General features: G+C 62.4%; 1 protein-coding gene across 1 annotated transcript; it reads left to right on the forward strand.

Moving 5' to 3' along the window:
- Window positions 1-264: 264 nt before the first annotated feature.
- POLRMT (RNA polymerase mitochondrial) lies at window positions 265-15,060 on the forward strand. The gene is made up of 21 exons (XM_068420564.1): window positions 265-343; window positions 769-864; window positions 1,535-2,196; window positions 2,534-2,664; window positions 3,165-3,351; window positions 3,827-3,976; window positions 4,109-4,276; window positions 4,620-4,790; window positions 5,490-5,729; window positions 5,977-6,756; window positions 7,260-7,382; window positions 8,697-8,819; window positions 9,681-9,860; window positions 10,604-10,690; window positions 10,989-11,102; window positions 11,749-11,798; window positions 12,092-12,190; window positions 12,508-12,580; window positions 13,101-13,183; window positions 13,454-13,524; window positions 14,303-15,060. The coding sequence occupies exons 1-21, from the start codon at window positions 292-294 to the stop codon at window positions 14,350-14,352; spliced, it is 3,690 nt and encodes a 1,229-aa protein (XP_068276665.1). The 5' UTR covers window positions 265-291; the 3' UTR covers window positions 14,353-15,060.
- Window positions 15,061-15,171: the final 111 nt, after the last annotated feature.

Consider the following 15,171-nt stretch of genomic DNA (forward strand, 5'->3'; position numbering starts at 1 on the left):
CTGCGGCCGGGCCCGAGGCGCGCCGAGCTGGGGCCGGGAGAGGCGCGGGGCAGCGCCATGTCCCGGCTCCGTGTCCCGGCTCCGTGTCCCGGCTCCGCCGCCCCCGCGCTCCGCTCCCGTCCCGTCCCGTCGGGGCCGCCGCGGCCGCCAGGGGGCGAGGGGCGCTGTCGCGCTGCATCATGGGAGCTGTAGTCCGGCGCGGCGGCTCGCCACGCCCCCGCTCCCGGCGTGCACCGCGCGGCGCCTGCGCAGGGGGGGCGCGCGGCCCGGCATGGCGGCCTAGCGCGGGCCATGGCGCTGCTGCGGGCGGCCGTGCTGGGCCGGGCGCGGCTGCGGGGCGGCGGTGAGGGGCGAGCGGGGCCGGGGGCTGCCGTGAGGGGCGAGCGGGGCCGGGGGCTGCGGGGCGGCCGTGAGGGGCGCAGCGGGCCGGGGGGAGTGCAGCGGGGCGTCCCTGGGGTCCTGCCCCTCAGCCGCGGGGCGGAGCTGGGGCTGTGGGGTCTCTGTGGTCCTGAGCATCCCCCCAGGACAGAGCGGGCGGTGGGGGGGGGGGGGTCCCTGGCGTCCCGCACCCTCCACTGGCACAGAGCTGGGGGCTGTGAGGGTCTGCTGGGACCTGCGAGCTGAGCCGAGAAACGCCGCTCGCTTTCTCCCCTCTGCGGCCTCCCCGCTGCCCAGCTGGGGCCCAGCCACGGCGTGGGGCAGGACTGCGGGGCAGCAGGCGGCGTAAGGGCTGGAGCCTCCTCTGACCTCCCGGTCTTTGCGCTGCAGGGATCCCATGGAGCGTTCTCAGGAACTACTCCTCTGCCAGCGCCAAGGAGAAGGCGAGGAGGAATGCCGTCTGCGAGAGGACGGAGCTGCTGGAAGGTGAGTCGGGGAGGGCTGGGAGAGCTGCAGGGGTTTCCCCTGTTCAGTGGCCTGGGAGACTTCCTAGGGGTCTTCCCAATCTGTGTAGCCATAAAGAAGATATTTAGGACTGGAAATATTTGTAGCCTGGGCAAGGTTGTGGGGCTTCCATGGACTTGCTGTCCGCCCTGAGCAAGTTCTGTCCTGACCTAAGGACCTGGAGGCCCACCCTACCCGCAGGGAGCGTTGAGTTGCTGTAAAACGCAGGAGGGTCCTGAGGGGTGGTAGAAGAGTCGCCCCAGGGCATGCGAGGGCCCTGCAGACTGACCTGGAACGTGTTCTGGCTTTGGGCTCTGCCCGGGTGAGCTGAGGGCACGAGGTCCTTGAGGAGAGGCCCAGCAGTGCCCAGGCAGCAGGTTAGACAAGCGTGAGCTGGCGCTTTTTCCCTTGCAGTGACACTGTTGGGTTCCCCGGGATGGGCACAGCACACAGGTGGATCCCAGAAGGACAGTGGTCAAAGCAGCTGGTTGCTGGGAGCGGGGCTGGCCCAGGAGGGAAGAAGTCCTTGGGTTGACCCTCTTTTCCTGAGCGTGTTCCTGGTGCTCCCGGAGGCGAGGCGCTGGGGCAGGACACAACCTTCTGCCATGCCTTGCGTCCCTTCACCTCTCCCTGGCTCTGTGTTTCCCGACAGTGCTGAAAGCTCGAGGGAAGCAGCTCCAGGGCAGTAACATCCCGGAGGTGACGGTCGACAAAGTGGAGCTGCCCCCGCTGGGCAATGTCACGTACCAGGACCCGCTGCGGAAAGCGACGGCTCCCGGCCCCGCAGAGGAGCGCCCCGCTCCCGGGGGAAGGGGTGAGAGCCCGGCCCGGCCCCGCAGCTGGGCGGAGAAGCTGAAGAAGGAGATGCACATGCAGCAGCTGAAGGTGGAGCAGATGTCCATCGCTGCCGCCCAGCTGGCTCTGGAGGAGCAGACCAAGGCCAAACCAAAGAGCAAGGCAAAGGCCAACGCTAAAGCCAAGAACAGCCTGAAGATACCGAAGGCTAAAGCGGCTGCGGCCTGGAGCCAGAGCCACGCTGGCTCCTGCAGCGTCCATGCCCACGGCAAGCCCAGGGTGGCAGCGGTGAAGGAGGGTGTGAAGGCGCAGAGGCCCCAGAGGGTGCTGGAGGACAAGGAGAGCAGCCAGCACAAGATCCTGCAGCAGACCGTCCAGTCCAACCTCGAATGCCTCCTGTTCTTGCAGCAGCCAGAGGAGGCCGAGAGGTTCCTCCTCTTGTACCACAGCTCTCCCAAGAAGAGAGGGCTTTTGAACGTCGACGCGTACAACATCGTGATGCGGAGCTGGGCAAGGAAGGTACCGAGCTGTGGGCCCTGGTCCGGCTGTCGGGTTTTGTGGTGGCCCAGGGGAGAGCAGGGCTGGCCTGGGAGGAAGAACCTCGTGCTTGTAGAAGCGGTGGTCGCGGTTTTGTCTGTCTGTCACATCTGCCTTCAGCAGGTGTTCGGGAGGGCTCGGCCTCTGCTCAGAGGGAGCTGATACGAGGCCACTGATCCCTGTGAGGTGGCGCTGAGGTGAAGAAGGGGATGGGGCAGGGCAGACGTGGCTAAATCTGAGCAGGAGCAGAGGGGCGTGAAGCCGTGGTTTGGGGCTGCTGGTGTCCGTGTCCGCAGCCCCCTTCCCTCCTCCCCCGCAGGGCTGCTTGCAGCGCGTCAACTGGCTGCTCTCCCTGCTGGAGTCCGTCGGCCTCCGGCCCAGCCTGGACTCGTACGCGGCCCTGCTGGAGTGCCTGGGCCGGAACCAGTCGCCCGCCAGCGCCATCCAGAGGTAACGTGCCGCGAGTGCTGCCGAGCCCTGGGCCGCATCTCCCCAGCCTGCTGCTTTGCTGTGCTGGGAGAACTGGGAGCTCGCTCTGGGGAGGAGATGCACTGGCCCCGGGGTGGGAAGCCCTGCCCCTGCTGCCTGCACATCTACATACTCTGACTCACTTCTTGGGGGCAGAATTAGGGGTGGGCAGAGCCCCCACAGTGGGCTCCCCTTGCCACCCCCTGCTGCTTGGGAGTTTGTCTGGGGTCTGGCAGGCAGAGGAGGTGCAGGAGGTGAGAACAGCCCTGCTTCTGGCCAGAGCTGTGCCTGCTCCCCCAGAGCTCACGGACAGAGCCGAGGCTCTTGGATCCTCAAAAGAGGTCACCCCCACCTGTCTTCTCTTCTTCATGCTTCGTCTTCTGTTTAAAAACTTCCTTCCCAGCTTCATTATGTGCTGATTTCTGTCCAACACGCACAGTCCCCTGGGAAAGATTAAGCCTGTCTTATCTGCCCCTCTTCAGGTGTGTGCAGCAGCTGAAGAACGATGGCTTCCACGTGGACGAGCTCTTCCAAAAGTGCCTGTTTGAGGAGGATGAGAAGGAGAAGGTGCTGAGGGCCATCAGGGTTGTCCAGCCCAAGTACCAGCTGCCCCCTCCACCCAGGCCCCAGATCTGCAAGTCTTCTCTGCTCCGGGACTTCTACTCCAGAGTAAGCCACAGAGCTCAGGGATGCCTCTGCAGCTCGGCAAGGTGCTGGGGCTGGCCAGGTGGTGTTCAGTGTCCTCGGGTCCAGCCAGGACTGTGATGTGGGAAGAACTTTTTAGCCCGATCTGTCCTCAATAGCCCACGCAAACCGTCAGCAGCTCCTTGCTGTGAGGAGGTGAATAGCCTTACCAGCAGCCTTACGGAGGAACGGAGCAGCCGAGGGGTGACGGGGGGGGCTGGAGGGGGTGCCTGGGGGATGCTTGGCCATGACACAGGAACAGCAGCCCCTGGAGAGGCCTGTGACTCCAGACTGCCTGGGGTTTGCCAGCCAGAGACCTCAGACCTCTGGACTAAAGAGGTCCCACAAAGGTGCCTTCGGCAGGGACTCGTACCACATGCCTCTTGCGTGGAGGTTGGGAGAGTGAGCACGTCTTCTCTTCCTCTGGCTTTTGGCACTTAATGTCTCACTCTTGTTGCAGGAGACGACGGTGTCGTACCCCAAGCTGGATTTCTCTCTGCGGGAGCTGCAGGAGCGCTTTCAGCAGCAGCTGCAGATGGAGCTGGACAACACTGTCACCGTCGAGTCGGTGGAGGCAACCAAGCCTCTGACCCCACAGGCCATTAAAGCGGTAAAGCCCAGGGAGTCTGGGGGGAAGGGGGGCCTGTGGGAGAGGTGCAGGGGTCGGTGGCCTGAGGAGGGGGCAGCTCCCTGGTGACAGCTCTCACCGCAGCACTGCTGCCTTGCTTCCGTTTCTGCGTAGCGCAAGCTGCTGGCCACCCTGCGTTCCCAGTGGCGTGACTCCATCCTCCAGGCCCTGCAGAAGTCGAAGCACAACATGTCCAAGCTCAAGACGAGATCACGGTACAACACTCTCTACCCCTACCTGTGCCTGCTGCCGGATGAGGAGTATGTGGACATCATGCTGCAGGTAGGACCCGGCCCTGCCCTCGCAGAGCCACGGGAACGGGGCCGCCCGGACGGCCATGGGGCTGCCACAAAGCATTGGTGTCCTGCCCGGGCCAGCAGAATCAGGACACGAGCCTCAAAGTTTGCCCAGGTTATTAGGTGCAGGCTCTGCTCCCTGTGCTGAGCAGCCAGAGAAGCCCCTGCTCTGTCCTGGCCACGTTTCCTTCCTCATCATCTGCTCAGCATCACGGGAATCAGCATCTTTCTGTGCTCCCCACACAGGGGCTTTAACTCCCGCTTTGTCTCTCTGCTCCATCTTTCTGTTCCTCCCTCCTGAAGCCCCTCTTTGCCTTCCCCTTTCTCAGATCCTCAACACCGTCTCTCCACAAGGAGAATCCCTGGCTGTCTTGGCCAGGGAGCTGAGCTCCAAGGTCTACAACAGATACATCACCCAGAGGAAGCTGCGCAGCCGCCAGCTGGAGAAGGTGCAGGAGGTCTATGAGGGCTACATCCACCTGCTGGCAAAGGACGGCCGGGTAGGTGTGCCTGGGAGGTGTCCTGGGGCCTGCAGGTTACAGAGCAGGGGCAGGGCGAGGCGGTTTGTCTGTCCACCTCCTCGCAAGCACAAGGTCCAGGTTCTGGGAGTCTGCTGCTGCAGAGGCCACCAGAACCAGTAAGGCCCCATGTAGCGCTTGGCAGGCCCCCCACCCCGTGGCAACAGGCGGGTGGGTTCTGACGTAGCAGTGGGTGATTCTGAGCCAGAAGGCTGTAAATCAGCAGAGTCGATCCCTTGGAGCCAGGCAGCGCGTGCAGGAGCGCTGTGGGGCTCGAGGAGGGTGCGTGTGGACAGGAGAGGAGGAAGGGGCCGCGGCCACCGATGCGGGCAGCTCGAGGGCCGGGTGAGCAGGTCGCTCCCAGAGCGGGGAGGCAGATCTGCAGTCTGGGAGGGAGGGTCAGGGTGGGGTGGGGACAGGGTGTCAGCACGGGGATGTGGCGAGAGGAAGGGCTTTGCAGCGCCCCTGGCCTGGCCTGCAGCAGGAACAGTTGGGCTTGCCCCAGCCACGTCAGCTGTCCCTCCACAAATACCCCTACCAGGGAGGGCCTCGCAGGGACACGGAGACAGGAGGGTCCTTCTCAGGGCCCTGTTGCAGGTCCTTAGGTCCCGTCCAGCAAACCCCCTGGGAGCCGTGTGCTGGCCCCTCCAGCTGACCCCACTTTCTCCTTCTGCCTCCCAGCCTGACGGGTACTTGCCACGGGAATATTGGGAGAAGCTGGTGGCAGAAGCAGGCTTTGGGCCTTCCCTGAGCTTGAAGGACTGCAGCTGGCCCTACGTGCTCCTCATGCGCCTGGGCATGCACATGCTGGAGCTCCTGGTGCAGGCTGTCAAGGTGCCCAGGAACATCCTCAACCCTCGCCTGGAGCCCAGGCTCATCCCGGTCCTCTACCACATCTACTCCTTCCGCAGCAGCTGGCAGGTGAGCCTTGTCCAGGGGCTCTGGGACTGAGCGGGTCACCTCTTCATCAGAACCGGGCCTTGCAAGGCCCTTTTCCCTCCCTGCTGCCTGTCGTGCTCAGGGACACGTTGAGGAGCCCCTGGTTCTGTGCAGGCAGTGCCGGTACTTAGCACGATCGTTACGTAAAGGCTGATTGACCACATGCTCTTCTGGACTCCAGCCCTAATCCTCTGCTGCTGACCTCCTCCTCTCTGACTCTCCTCTCCAGGTTGGGCTGATAAAGCCCCATCCTGTCTTCTCCCAGATTGTGTCAGACGCCGCAGAGACCCTGTTGACCTTTAACTCCTCCTCTATACCTATGCTGTGCCCCCCGGTGCCCTGGACCTCCCCCCACTTCGGTGCCTTCGTCCTGAATGACACCAGGCTGATGCGCTTTGTGGATGGGGCCTTCCAGCACCAGCTGCTCCTGGAGCAGTGTCCTCCAGTGAACCTCCACCCCGTGCTGGATGCCCTGAACCAGCTGGGCAACTGCGCCTGGAAGATTAACCAGCCAGTGCTGGATATCATCATCTCCATCTTCAACGACAAAGGCAATGAGAAGCTGGACATCCCACCACCCGTCTCTGAGGCCCCCAGACCTCCTGCTGCTCCCGGCAATTCCTCTACCTGGAGCAAGTCCCAGAAGCACGAGCTGTTGCAGTGCAAGAAGAAGGCAGCTGAGATGCACAGCCTGCGCATGGACGCGCTCTACAAGCTCTCCATCGCCAACTACGTCAGGGACAAGGTGTTCTGGTTTCCTCACAACATGGACTTCCGAGGCAGGACTTACCCTTGCCCACCTTATTTCAACCACCTCGGGAACGATGTCACCCGGGCCATCCTGCTTTTCGCAGAGGGAAGGCCGCTGGGGCCCAAGGGCCTTGACTGGCTGAAGATCCACCTCATTAACCTCACGGGGCTGAAGAAGAAGAACGCCTTGCAGGAGCGGCTGGAGTACGCCAATGAAATCATGGAGGAGATCCTGGACTCGGCTGACCACCCGCTCACGGTACGTGGGGGGCGGCTGGCAGGGCTCTGCTTGCTCTGGGGGTGGGGTGGGGTGACCCTGAACCGTGGGGGAGCAGCGTGGGCGCCGGGAGCCTGCGGCCAGCCCCGGGCGGGGGGAGGTTCCCCTTCAACGACCGAACCGAAAAGCAGGGAAGTGTTGGAGTCCAAATAGTTGTCCAAATGTGCTAAGGAGAAAAGGGATCGGCGTCATCTTTCATTTCAGAGGAGATTTAACCATTATTCTTAGCATAGAGTCTAGAAAGTAAAATGGAAATCGAACTGATTTTGAAACAAAAACATTTTGAAAGGTAACGCTTTGAGAGGAAGAGGGGAAACAAAGCATTGCAGAGGTTCCTAAATAACACATCCCTGTCTGAAAACATGGTGAAGTATCAGGGAAGTGGAGGCGTGGTGGGATCCCGAGAGCACAGGGACTCCTGCCCCTGCTGTGGGGTGCCACAGGAGCACTGCCTGCTCCTGCCAGCGTGTGCTTTCCTGTTCCAGGGCAGGAAGTGGTGGATGAACACGGACGAGCCCTGGCAAGCCCTGGCGTGCTGCATGGAAATCGCCAAAGCCTCGAGGTCCCCGGACCCAGCAGCCTACGTCTCTCACTTCCCAGTTCACCAGGTGGGAGCCCAGCGGATCCGTCTGCGTGCTGGGGGCTGTGCTGCGGCTTTGGGGGCCTTTGCTCGCTCCCGTTCTGCGGCCGGAGCCAAGCGGCTCGGCAGGAGCAAAGGGTGGGAGCTCTGGACCTCTCTCCCTGCCGCATCCCAGCAGGTCTGCAGCTCTCTGCAGCCGCTGCCCAGCCAGCTGTCTGTCTGCACTGATAAATCCCCCTGCTGCACGGGAGACAATGATTAATTGTTTTCCTGGTGAGAGGGGTTTGCTCATTTATCTCATTAGCAGATCAGGCGGCCCTAAGGAAGTGGCGGGGGGGAAACGGGGGTGTATTCTGCCAGTGGTGATGGTCTGGAATATGTGTGAGACCTAAATGGGTATTGTTATGACAACAGAAGGTCAAGAGAGCAGTTGGGGGTGTGTGGAGGGTGCCGTTAGTGACATTCAAGCAAGGACTTCTTCTGGAGGGCACCCCAGTCTCTTTCCACCTGAGTCATCAGCGCTCGGTTAATAGAGGCAGCTCTCGTGCCGCGGCAGGGCTGCACTGCGGGCTGTGGGGAGGAGGGGGAGCGGAGAGGAGGGGTGATCTGCCGGCAGCTGCAGGCTCCCTTTGACCAGGCAGAGCCCGAGCACAGGAGCAGGGACGGTCCGAAGCAGCAGCACATCTCCTGTGAGGAGCGTTTCTGCCGGTGCCGTTTGGGGGGCAGCAGGACCTTCCCACGCCATCGTTCAGGTCCCGGCTGTCTCATCCAGGCTGATCTTGGTCCCAGGGGGGCTGTCAGGGCAGCCGCTGTGACAGATGGGTCGCGTGCCTCTGGATCCCCAGCTTTGGGAAGGGCCGGGCCGGAGCTGGTCTCTGTCAGAGGGGTGTCTCCATCGGCCGTGGAGCAGAGGCAGCACAGCGTGCCGGAGCCGGCTGCGGCTGAGTGACCTTCGGCTCAGCCTGCCTCTTCTTCCCCCTGATCCCGCTCCTGGGTTTGCTGAGATCATTTTGGCTGCTGGCTCTTGGGGCTTCTTTTAGCATCCCAGACACATTTGTTGTTTTCCCAGTTTTCTGTTTTTCAGTGTGATGCGAGGTTTTGGTTTTTTAAACCTCACAGGCAGCAGTGATGAGACCCAGACAGGAAAACTGGCCAGATGGAAACAGGAACTGGTGTGCCCTGGCCACTGCTGGGAGATCAGCTGCAAACCTGCCCCAAGAGAGTGGGGAAATGGCAATAACCGTCGAGCCACGTGTGCTGGGCTGTTGAGGGGGGGCCGGTGAGCAGGGCTCCAGCCACACGCTAACCCCTCGCTTCCACCCTGCTCTCTTCCCACGTGCAGGACGGCTCTTGCAATGGTCTGCAGCACTACGCAGCTCTTGGCCGGGACCTGATCGGCGCCATCTCCGTCAACCTGATGCCCTGCAGTGTCCCCCAGGATGTCTACAGTGCGGTGGCCCAGCAGGTGAGGCACAGTGGGGACATGGGAGGTGTCCTCTTGGTCACAGGCAGTCTCTCCCTCCTCGAATGGGAACCACCGCAGTGGGGATCTGGCTGGAGATCTCTCCGGACAGAGGCAGCTGTCAGAAATCCACTGGGATTTCTGCTGTCCTCTCTTCTCCTGAATGAAGTCCAGGAGAAGTAGAGTAGAGAGGCGGAAGAGAGCAGAGAGTGTTCCTCGTCTCTTGGTCACAGCTGGCTGGCCCACAGGTCATGGCATTTTCTTCAGTTGAGGTAGGGAGGGGGTAGAGAATTCAACCTTTGGCGCTGCTGCCAAGTCTTCGGTGTTCTTGGCAAGACATGATGTGAAACGAGCCTGCTGGGAAGTGTGCTGAGATCTGCCCGACTCCCTCAGCTGGTGTTGAACCCCTGGCTCTCCCTTCAGCATGTGTTGTCCAGGCAGCGCCGCTCCAGCGGGCGGGAGGAGCACAGAGGGGGTCGTGGTTTGCTCAGAGTTACCATTGTGGGTGGCAGAGGCAGGAGAACCTGAGTCCTGAGCCACATTCCTAGTGCCATGTCCTTGTGATGTCCGGCACCACCCAGCTGCCAAGTGACACTGCTCTGCTGAGGCAGCAGTGGAAGGCTCTGGTCCCCACAGGCACGGTTGTCTGTGAGATCCAGATGCCTCTTGATTCCTTCAGCAGACGGTCTGTGTTAACCAGGGCTGGTGAGGGTGGGCTGCAGGGTTTCTGACGAGAGTTCAAGCCAGGCAGGGCACGGCTGGGAGGGTCTCACGTGGTTCCCCTGACTCTCTCCCAGCCATGGAGGGGGCTTGGGCCAGCATGGCTCGCAGTGGGGCTGACCTCTGGGGCGCTCTCCCCCTCAGGTGGAGGAGTTTCGGAAGAAGGACGCTGCACAGGGGGTGAGGATCGCCCAGGTGCTGCAAGGCTTCATCAGCCGCAAGGTGGTGAAGCAGACGGTGATGACGGTGGTGTACGGCGTCACGCGCTACGGCGGGCGGCTGCAGATGGAGAAGCGTCTCAAGGAGATCGACGAGTTCCCGGAGGTAGGACGCCTGCCCCGGCCTCCCCCAGCAGTTTTTCCAGCCCTCAGTCCCCACGCTGCCCTTCCTCTGGGTTTCCTTCCTGCCTCACGCTCTCCTTACCCCACCAAATCTCAGCTGGCAGAGGGACGTGCAGGCCTGAGCCCCCCGTGCCTGTGCCACGCTTGTCCAGCCTGCAGGAGAGCTGTCTGCCAGCGCTTGTGGGTGGGAGGGGTTCTTCAGGTGGGGCTGCTCCTTGTCCTCCCTGGGTCCATCTTGGTGGCGTGACAGCCCCAGTGGTGTTTCGGATGCAAAGCAAGGTTTGTGGCTGTACTCTTCTCTCTGGAGCGGCCCTTGTCTCTAGCAGAGCTCTTGGAGCTTGCTCCTCGATGCCTGTCTGTTGTTCTGTGACCCCACGTGAGACAGCCCTTGCTGGGTGGGTGCTGTGCCGTGGCAGGTGGGTGCTGGAGTGTTTGTGCCATGTGTTACATTCCTGGGGCAGATGAGGCAGCGAGAGCCTCCTGTTCGTCCAGGGAGATCAGCCTGTCCTCGGACAAGGAGCTGGCTGAAACGCTGGTCTCTGCCTCCCTCCATCACACCCCACAGCCATCTGCAGCAGCTCAGACTTAACACAGTCTGTGATGGAGGCGATTCTGAGGCACCAGAGAGCAGGGAGATGCTCTTTTAGCTTTCCCTGGCTCCCATTGCTTTGCTTCACGTCTGCTGCCCGTTTGCCTGAGCCCTCGCTCTGCCTTCGGTCTGTGCAGGAATACTTGTGGGAGGCGTCTCACTACCTCGTGAAGCAGGTGTTCAACGGCATCAAGGAGATGTTCTCAGCGACTAGAGATATCCAGGTAAGGTGCCCGATTCCTCTTACCTCTCTCTGCCTCTTCTTCCCTGGCCTACCCGTACATAGAGCAGGGGATGCTCCAAGGGGAGAAGTGGTTCTTCTGGGTCCTGGCCCAGCGAGGGTCCTCCTGTCCCAGCCCAGAGGTGTGGGATTGTGCCTGCTGCAGGGCCAGGCTCCCCTGTAAGCGCTGGACTGTCACAGGCGGGAGCAGGAGTTGGGCTCACTGTGCTGGGAGGGGATGGGGCCTCCCAGCTGCTCATACTAACTCCAGCCACTTTCTTCCCCACTTCCCTCTGCTAAAGAACTGGCTGACGGAGAGTGCCAAGCTCATTGCCCAGTCGGGACGGACGGTCGAGTGGGTCACGCCGCTGGGTCTCCCCATCGTGCAGCCCTACTACCGCTCCAGGTCCACTGTGGTGAGTATCTGGTGTGCAGGACTCGATCTCCCCCTTCCTCTGCCGTGGTGGGGAGCAGGGAGAGGGCGGCCGGGCTTCGAGGCAGCCAGCTGAAGCCTGGCAGGTTGGCATCGCCTGCGGGTGAGCCTGCAGAGCAGGTAGGGTTTGTGTGTGCAGGCAAATCCTCCAGCCTCGTCTCTCCCCGCAGAGCCGGGAGCGTGTGGGTGGGCTGGTGAGGAAGCTCTGCTGCTCCCGTCCCACTCAGGCAGCTGGGGCACGGGCCCGTTCCCAGCACACGGAGCCCTCCGCGGGGCTCGTGTGATTCAGCCTCGCCGCTCTCGCCGCCCACGCGCTGCTGCGCTGACTCACGTCTCCCCGGCCTGTGTCGTCCTCGCAGCCGCTCACCTCCGGGAGCCCTTCTCTTAGCCCTCAGCATCCTTGGGAGGGGAGGCAGGCAAGGTGTCACTGAGGAGTGACAGCAGCCGTGGTGGCCAGGATGCCCTGGAAAGGTCCCTGCCCTGGCCCCGGGTTGCAGCCAGGGACGTCTCCTGCAGAGCAGCTCGTGGTGGGCACGATCCCCTCCCCAGGAGTACGGGGCAGTGCCGAGCGCCTTGTGCTGGCTGGGCAGTGCAGGGTGACGGCTCGTCCCCGTTCTCTCTCCCTGCAGCTGAACTGCAGCATGCAGCACTTGAGTGTGAAACACGCCAGCAGCAGCCAGTAAGTATGAAACCATGGTCTTTACCGAGCCCCTGCTGTGCCCAGCCTGTGCTTTGGGGACAAAACCTTCCCATCAGTGGAACCTGCCAGTGTGTGCCAAAGCTCCTGGTATCCCCCTGAGCTGCAGAAAGCCAGCTGGAGGAGCAGGTCCCTGTGCTTCAGCAGGGCCTTGGGGCCCTCCAGGGCTGTCCCCATCAATCCCAGGTCTCGGCTGGCGCTGGCTCCATGCTGGTGCTCTCATCTCTGGCCCTGGGAGCGCCCCAGCTCCTTCCATCTCCCGCTCTGTGCTGCAGGAAGCCTGATACAGTGAAGCAGAAGAATGCCTTCCCACCCAACTTCATCCACTCCCTGGACTCCACGCACATGATGCTCACGGCTCTGCACTGCCTCAGGTAGGGAGCGGGCGGCCGGGGCTCCTCCCTGGCTCCGGGACTCGGTCTCTGCGTCACCAGGGCAAGGCATGTCCTGTGGGAAGGAGGTTTCCCGGGTGGGTGGGTGGGTGTTTGGGGCTCCCGGCAGAGAAGATGAGAGGAGGCAGCAGGGCAGGGACAGGGAGATCGTGGGGTTAGCTGTCTCTGAAGATCTGCAGGCAGTCCCCTCCTATCGTGGTCCCTGCTTATGTCCCAGCAAGAGGGTCTGCATGGGGCAGGGGACGTCGCAGCGAGGGGGCTCTCGGCACTACTTCATGGCACCTTCTGCTACCTCCCAGGCAGGGTCTGACCTTTGTCTCCGTCCACGATTGCTACTGGACTCACGCGCTCACCGTGGACATCATGAACGAGGTAAAAGTGTCCTCCCGAGTCCCTTGTGAGCAGGAATCTTGCTGATCTGTCCTCTGGGCACCTGCCAGCCCTTGCCTCCCCTGGGCTTTGTTCCAGAGGCTGATTTATGTCCCTGGGCGAGGTGAACCTGGGGTGCTCGCTGGCGGTTGCAGCTGGTTTCCTAGTGCCATAGGAGTGCCATCTCCTCCCACCCTTCCAGGGAGTGTGGGGGCGAGAATCTATGCCCGTAAATCAGTGCTAAACACGATGCCTAGCTGGGTCAGGGCCTCTGTCCTGCCCGGGGCTCTCTCCCCTGGCCTGCTGCGAGCACTGTGGTGCAGGAGATTGATAGATGGGGTTGGCCTCTGCTTCCCACCTCCCCGGGCTGATTCCCTTCACCCTCGCCTGGCAGCCCCCCTCCCCACTCTTGCCCGCTGCTTTCCCTGCCCCTCACCTCTGCCCTGTCCTGGCCGAGGAGCACAGAGGGGAAGGAGGGGAAAACGCCTCTTAACCTGCGACTCACCGTTGCTCCCTGGATCAGGTCTGTCGGCAGCAGTTTGTGGCTCTGCACAGCGAGAAGATCCTGCAGGATCTGTCCGAGTTCATGCTGGAGAAGTACTGCAGGTACTCCCTGTTGGGGACCCCCCCGCCACGCTCCTTCCAACCAGCACAGATTCCCTCTCCCGGGGTGGTTGTGCCGTCCCGGGCAGGGTCTGCAGATGCCTCAGCACTGCCTGGGGCTGCTGGGGCAGGGGCTGGGCTCCTGCTGCGGGGCGTGTAACGTGCTTTGGAAGAGCTGGGCCCGCTTGTCAGAGGCTCGCACTGGGGAGCAGAGGAGGGTGCGCCTTCTCCCAGAGCTCCCGTGCTGATCTGCTTTCCTTCTGGCTCCTCCAGCCCCGGCAGAGAGATGAGAGCCCCCTGGCAGAAGAAACTGATGGAGCAGCTGTCGAGTGTCCCCAAGACAGGTAGGAGCACAGGGCAGGGACAAGGGGAGTGGGATGGAGAATGGCCCCCAAAATCACTGAGTCTGTGGTGTCTGAAGGTGGGGGGTCTGGCCAGCCGTGCTAAAGCTGTCCCCTAAGATCAGGTTTTCCTGCCCGTGCTGGGCTGCAGGGCCGTGGGGCAGTGCCTGAAGGTGTTCCCCCTGTGAGCAGTCCCTGCCTTCCCCGCAGCTGAGCCCCTGGGGTGTTCCCCAGGCTGACCCAGCTCATCCCGTCCCCCGTCTTCTTCCCCTCCCATCTGTTTCCAACCACGAGGCATTTGCCTGGAGATGGGAGTGAGGCACTGAGCATGGTAATTGCTGGGATCCGGATGATATACATGCAATGGGATTAAGGCAATTAGTTTAACTCCTCCTAATCTCTCGGCCCTGCCTCTGCCAGACCATCTGGCTGAGCTTTGTTCTGCCTCTGCAGAACGGGACAGGCCAGTGCTCCGCTGCTGTTGAGCAGCCCCAGAGGCTGCACAATCCAGGGGTGGCTCGTACCCCGAGGCCCCATGCTCCTCTCTTCCTTCCCTGCCTCGCTGCTGTTACACTCTTCTGTCTTGCTCTGCCAAAATTTGGACGGACATCAGTTCCTGCAAGGCCTCTAAGATCCCTCCTGTCTTGTCCCACCCTGTGTCGGGGGCTGAGCCAAAGCAGTTTGTAGCAGGAAGCTGAAGTGGGGCTCAGGGCAGCTTCTCTCCCAGTTGCCCCATCCCCACCCTGCTCCCCTCACCTCTCCTCTCCCTGGCTTCCCCCAGGCGAGTTCAACCTGAACAAGGTGATGGATTCCACCTATTTCTTCAGCTGAGCCCTGGCCGCCCGTGGGGCCCTGGACTACCTCTGGACTGCGGGCTGCCTCAGAGGCTGCGGTAGGCACTGGCCCACGAGGCTCCTCTGTCCCGCATCTCATGGGGAACGTGGGTACGGCTGCCAGCCCCCCAAAACACACCCGCCCAACACCGAGATACTGGGACCCTGCGAGGGGCCGGTGGGGGACAGGGGGTCTGTGCTGTTTGCTGTGGCTGCCTGCGTCCCAGGCAAGGGGAGGGGGTGTTGAGCCCTGGGGAGGGGGCGAACGGAGGGTGGGAGACGGGAGGCTGGCTCCCCTTGGTCCTCGCCCTGGCACAATGTGCCTGCTACTGCTGTGAGCTCCAGGGCTGGCGTCTGTCCTGGGGTCCCGTCCCCTCTCTGTCCTCCACCAGCAGGGCTCAGACCTCCTGGAGCGTTAGGGGCAGGCAGCTGGTGTGGCCCCAGCAGGAGCCTCTGCCCTGTGCCTGGCTGCAGGGTGGGTGCTGCCCTCCCTGCCCTGTGCCTGGCTGCGGGGTGGGTGCTGCCCTCCCTGCCCTGCTCCGGCTCTGGGCCCTGTCACTGCTCTCCCCAGCGCAGCCTCTGCGGCTCCTGACTCATTTCCAGGGGTCGGTTTCCCTTCTGCAAACTGGGTCTCAGGCAGGGAAAACCACTAACCCGGGGGTGGAGGTGTACGATGCTGTAAATAAAACGGTTTTTTGAAATACTAGATGGGAGCCGTGTCCTCGGCGTCTTTGCCCTAAGTCTGGGTGCCTGGGCTCTTGCCCCGTATTCTGGGGCAGGGGGGACTGATGTCTCCCCAGCCTGGGGCTGTGCCCGG

Source organism: Nyctibius grandis, chromosome 31 (assembly GCF_013368605.1).
Source record: "Nyctibius grandis isolate bNycGra1 chromosome 31, bNycGra1.pri, whole genome shotgun sequence".
NCBI classification, from domain to species: Eukaryota; Metazoa; Chordata; class Aves; order Nyctibiiformes; family Nyctibiidae; genus Nyctibius; species Nyctibius grandis.

Coding starts and splice junctions, on each gene's coding strand:
- POLRMT (XM_068420564.1), top strand. CDS start 292: ATGGCGCTGCTGCGGGCGGCCGTGCTGGGCCGGGCGCGGCTGCGGGGC. Junction 7,383..8,696: donor CTCACTTCCCAGTTCACCAG/GTGGGAGCCCAG, acceptor TCCCACGTGCAG/GACGGCTCTTGCAATGGTCT. Junction 12,191..12,507: donor ACGGCTCTGCACTGCCTCAG/GTAGGGAGCGGG, acceptor GCTACCTCCCAG/GCAGGGTCTGACCTTTGTCT.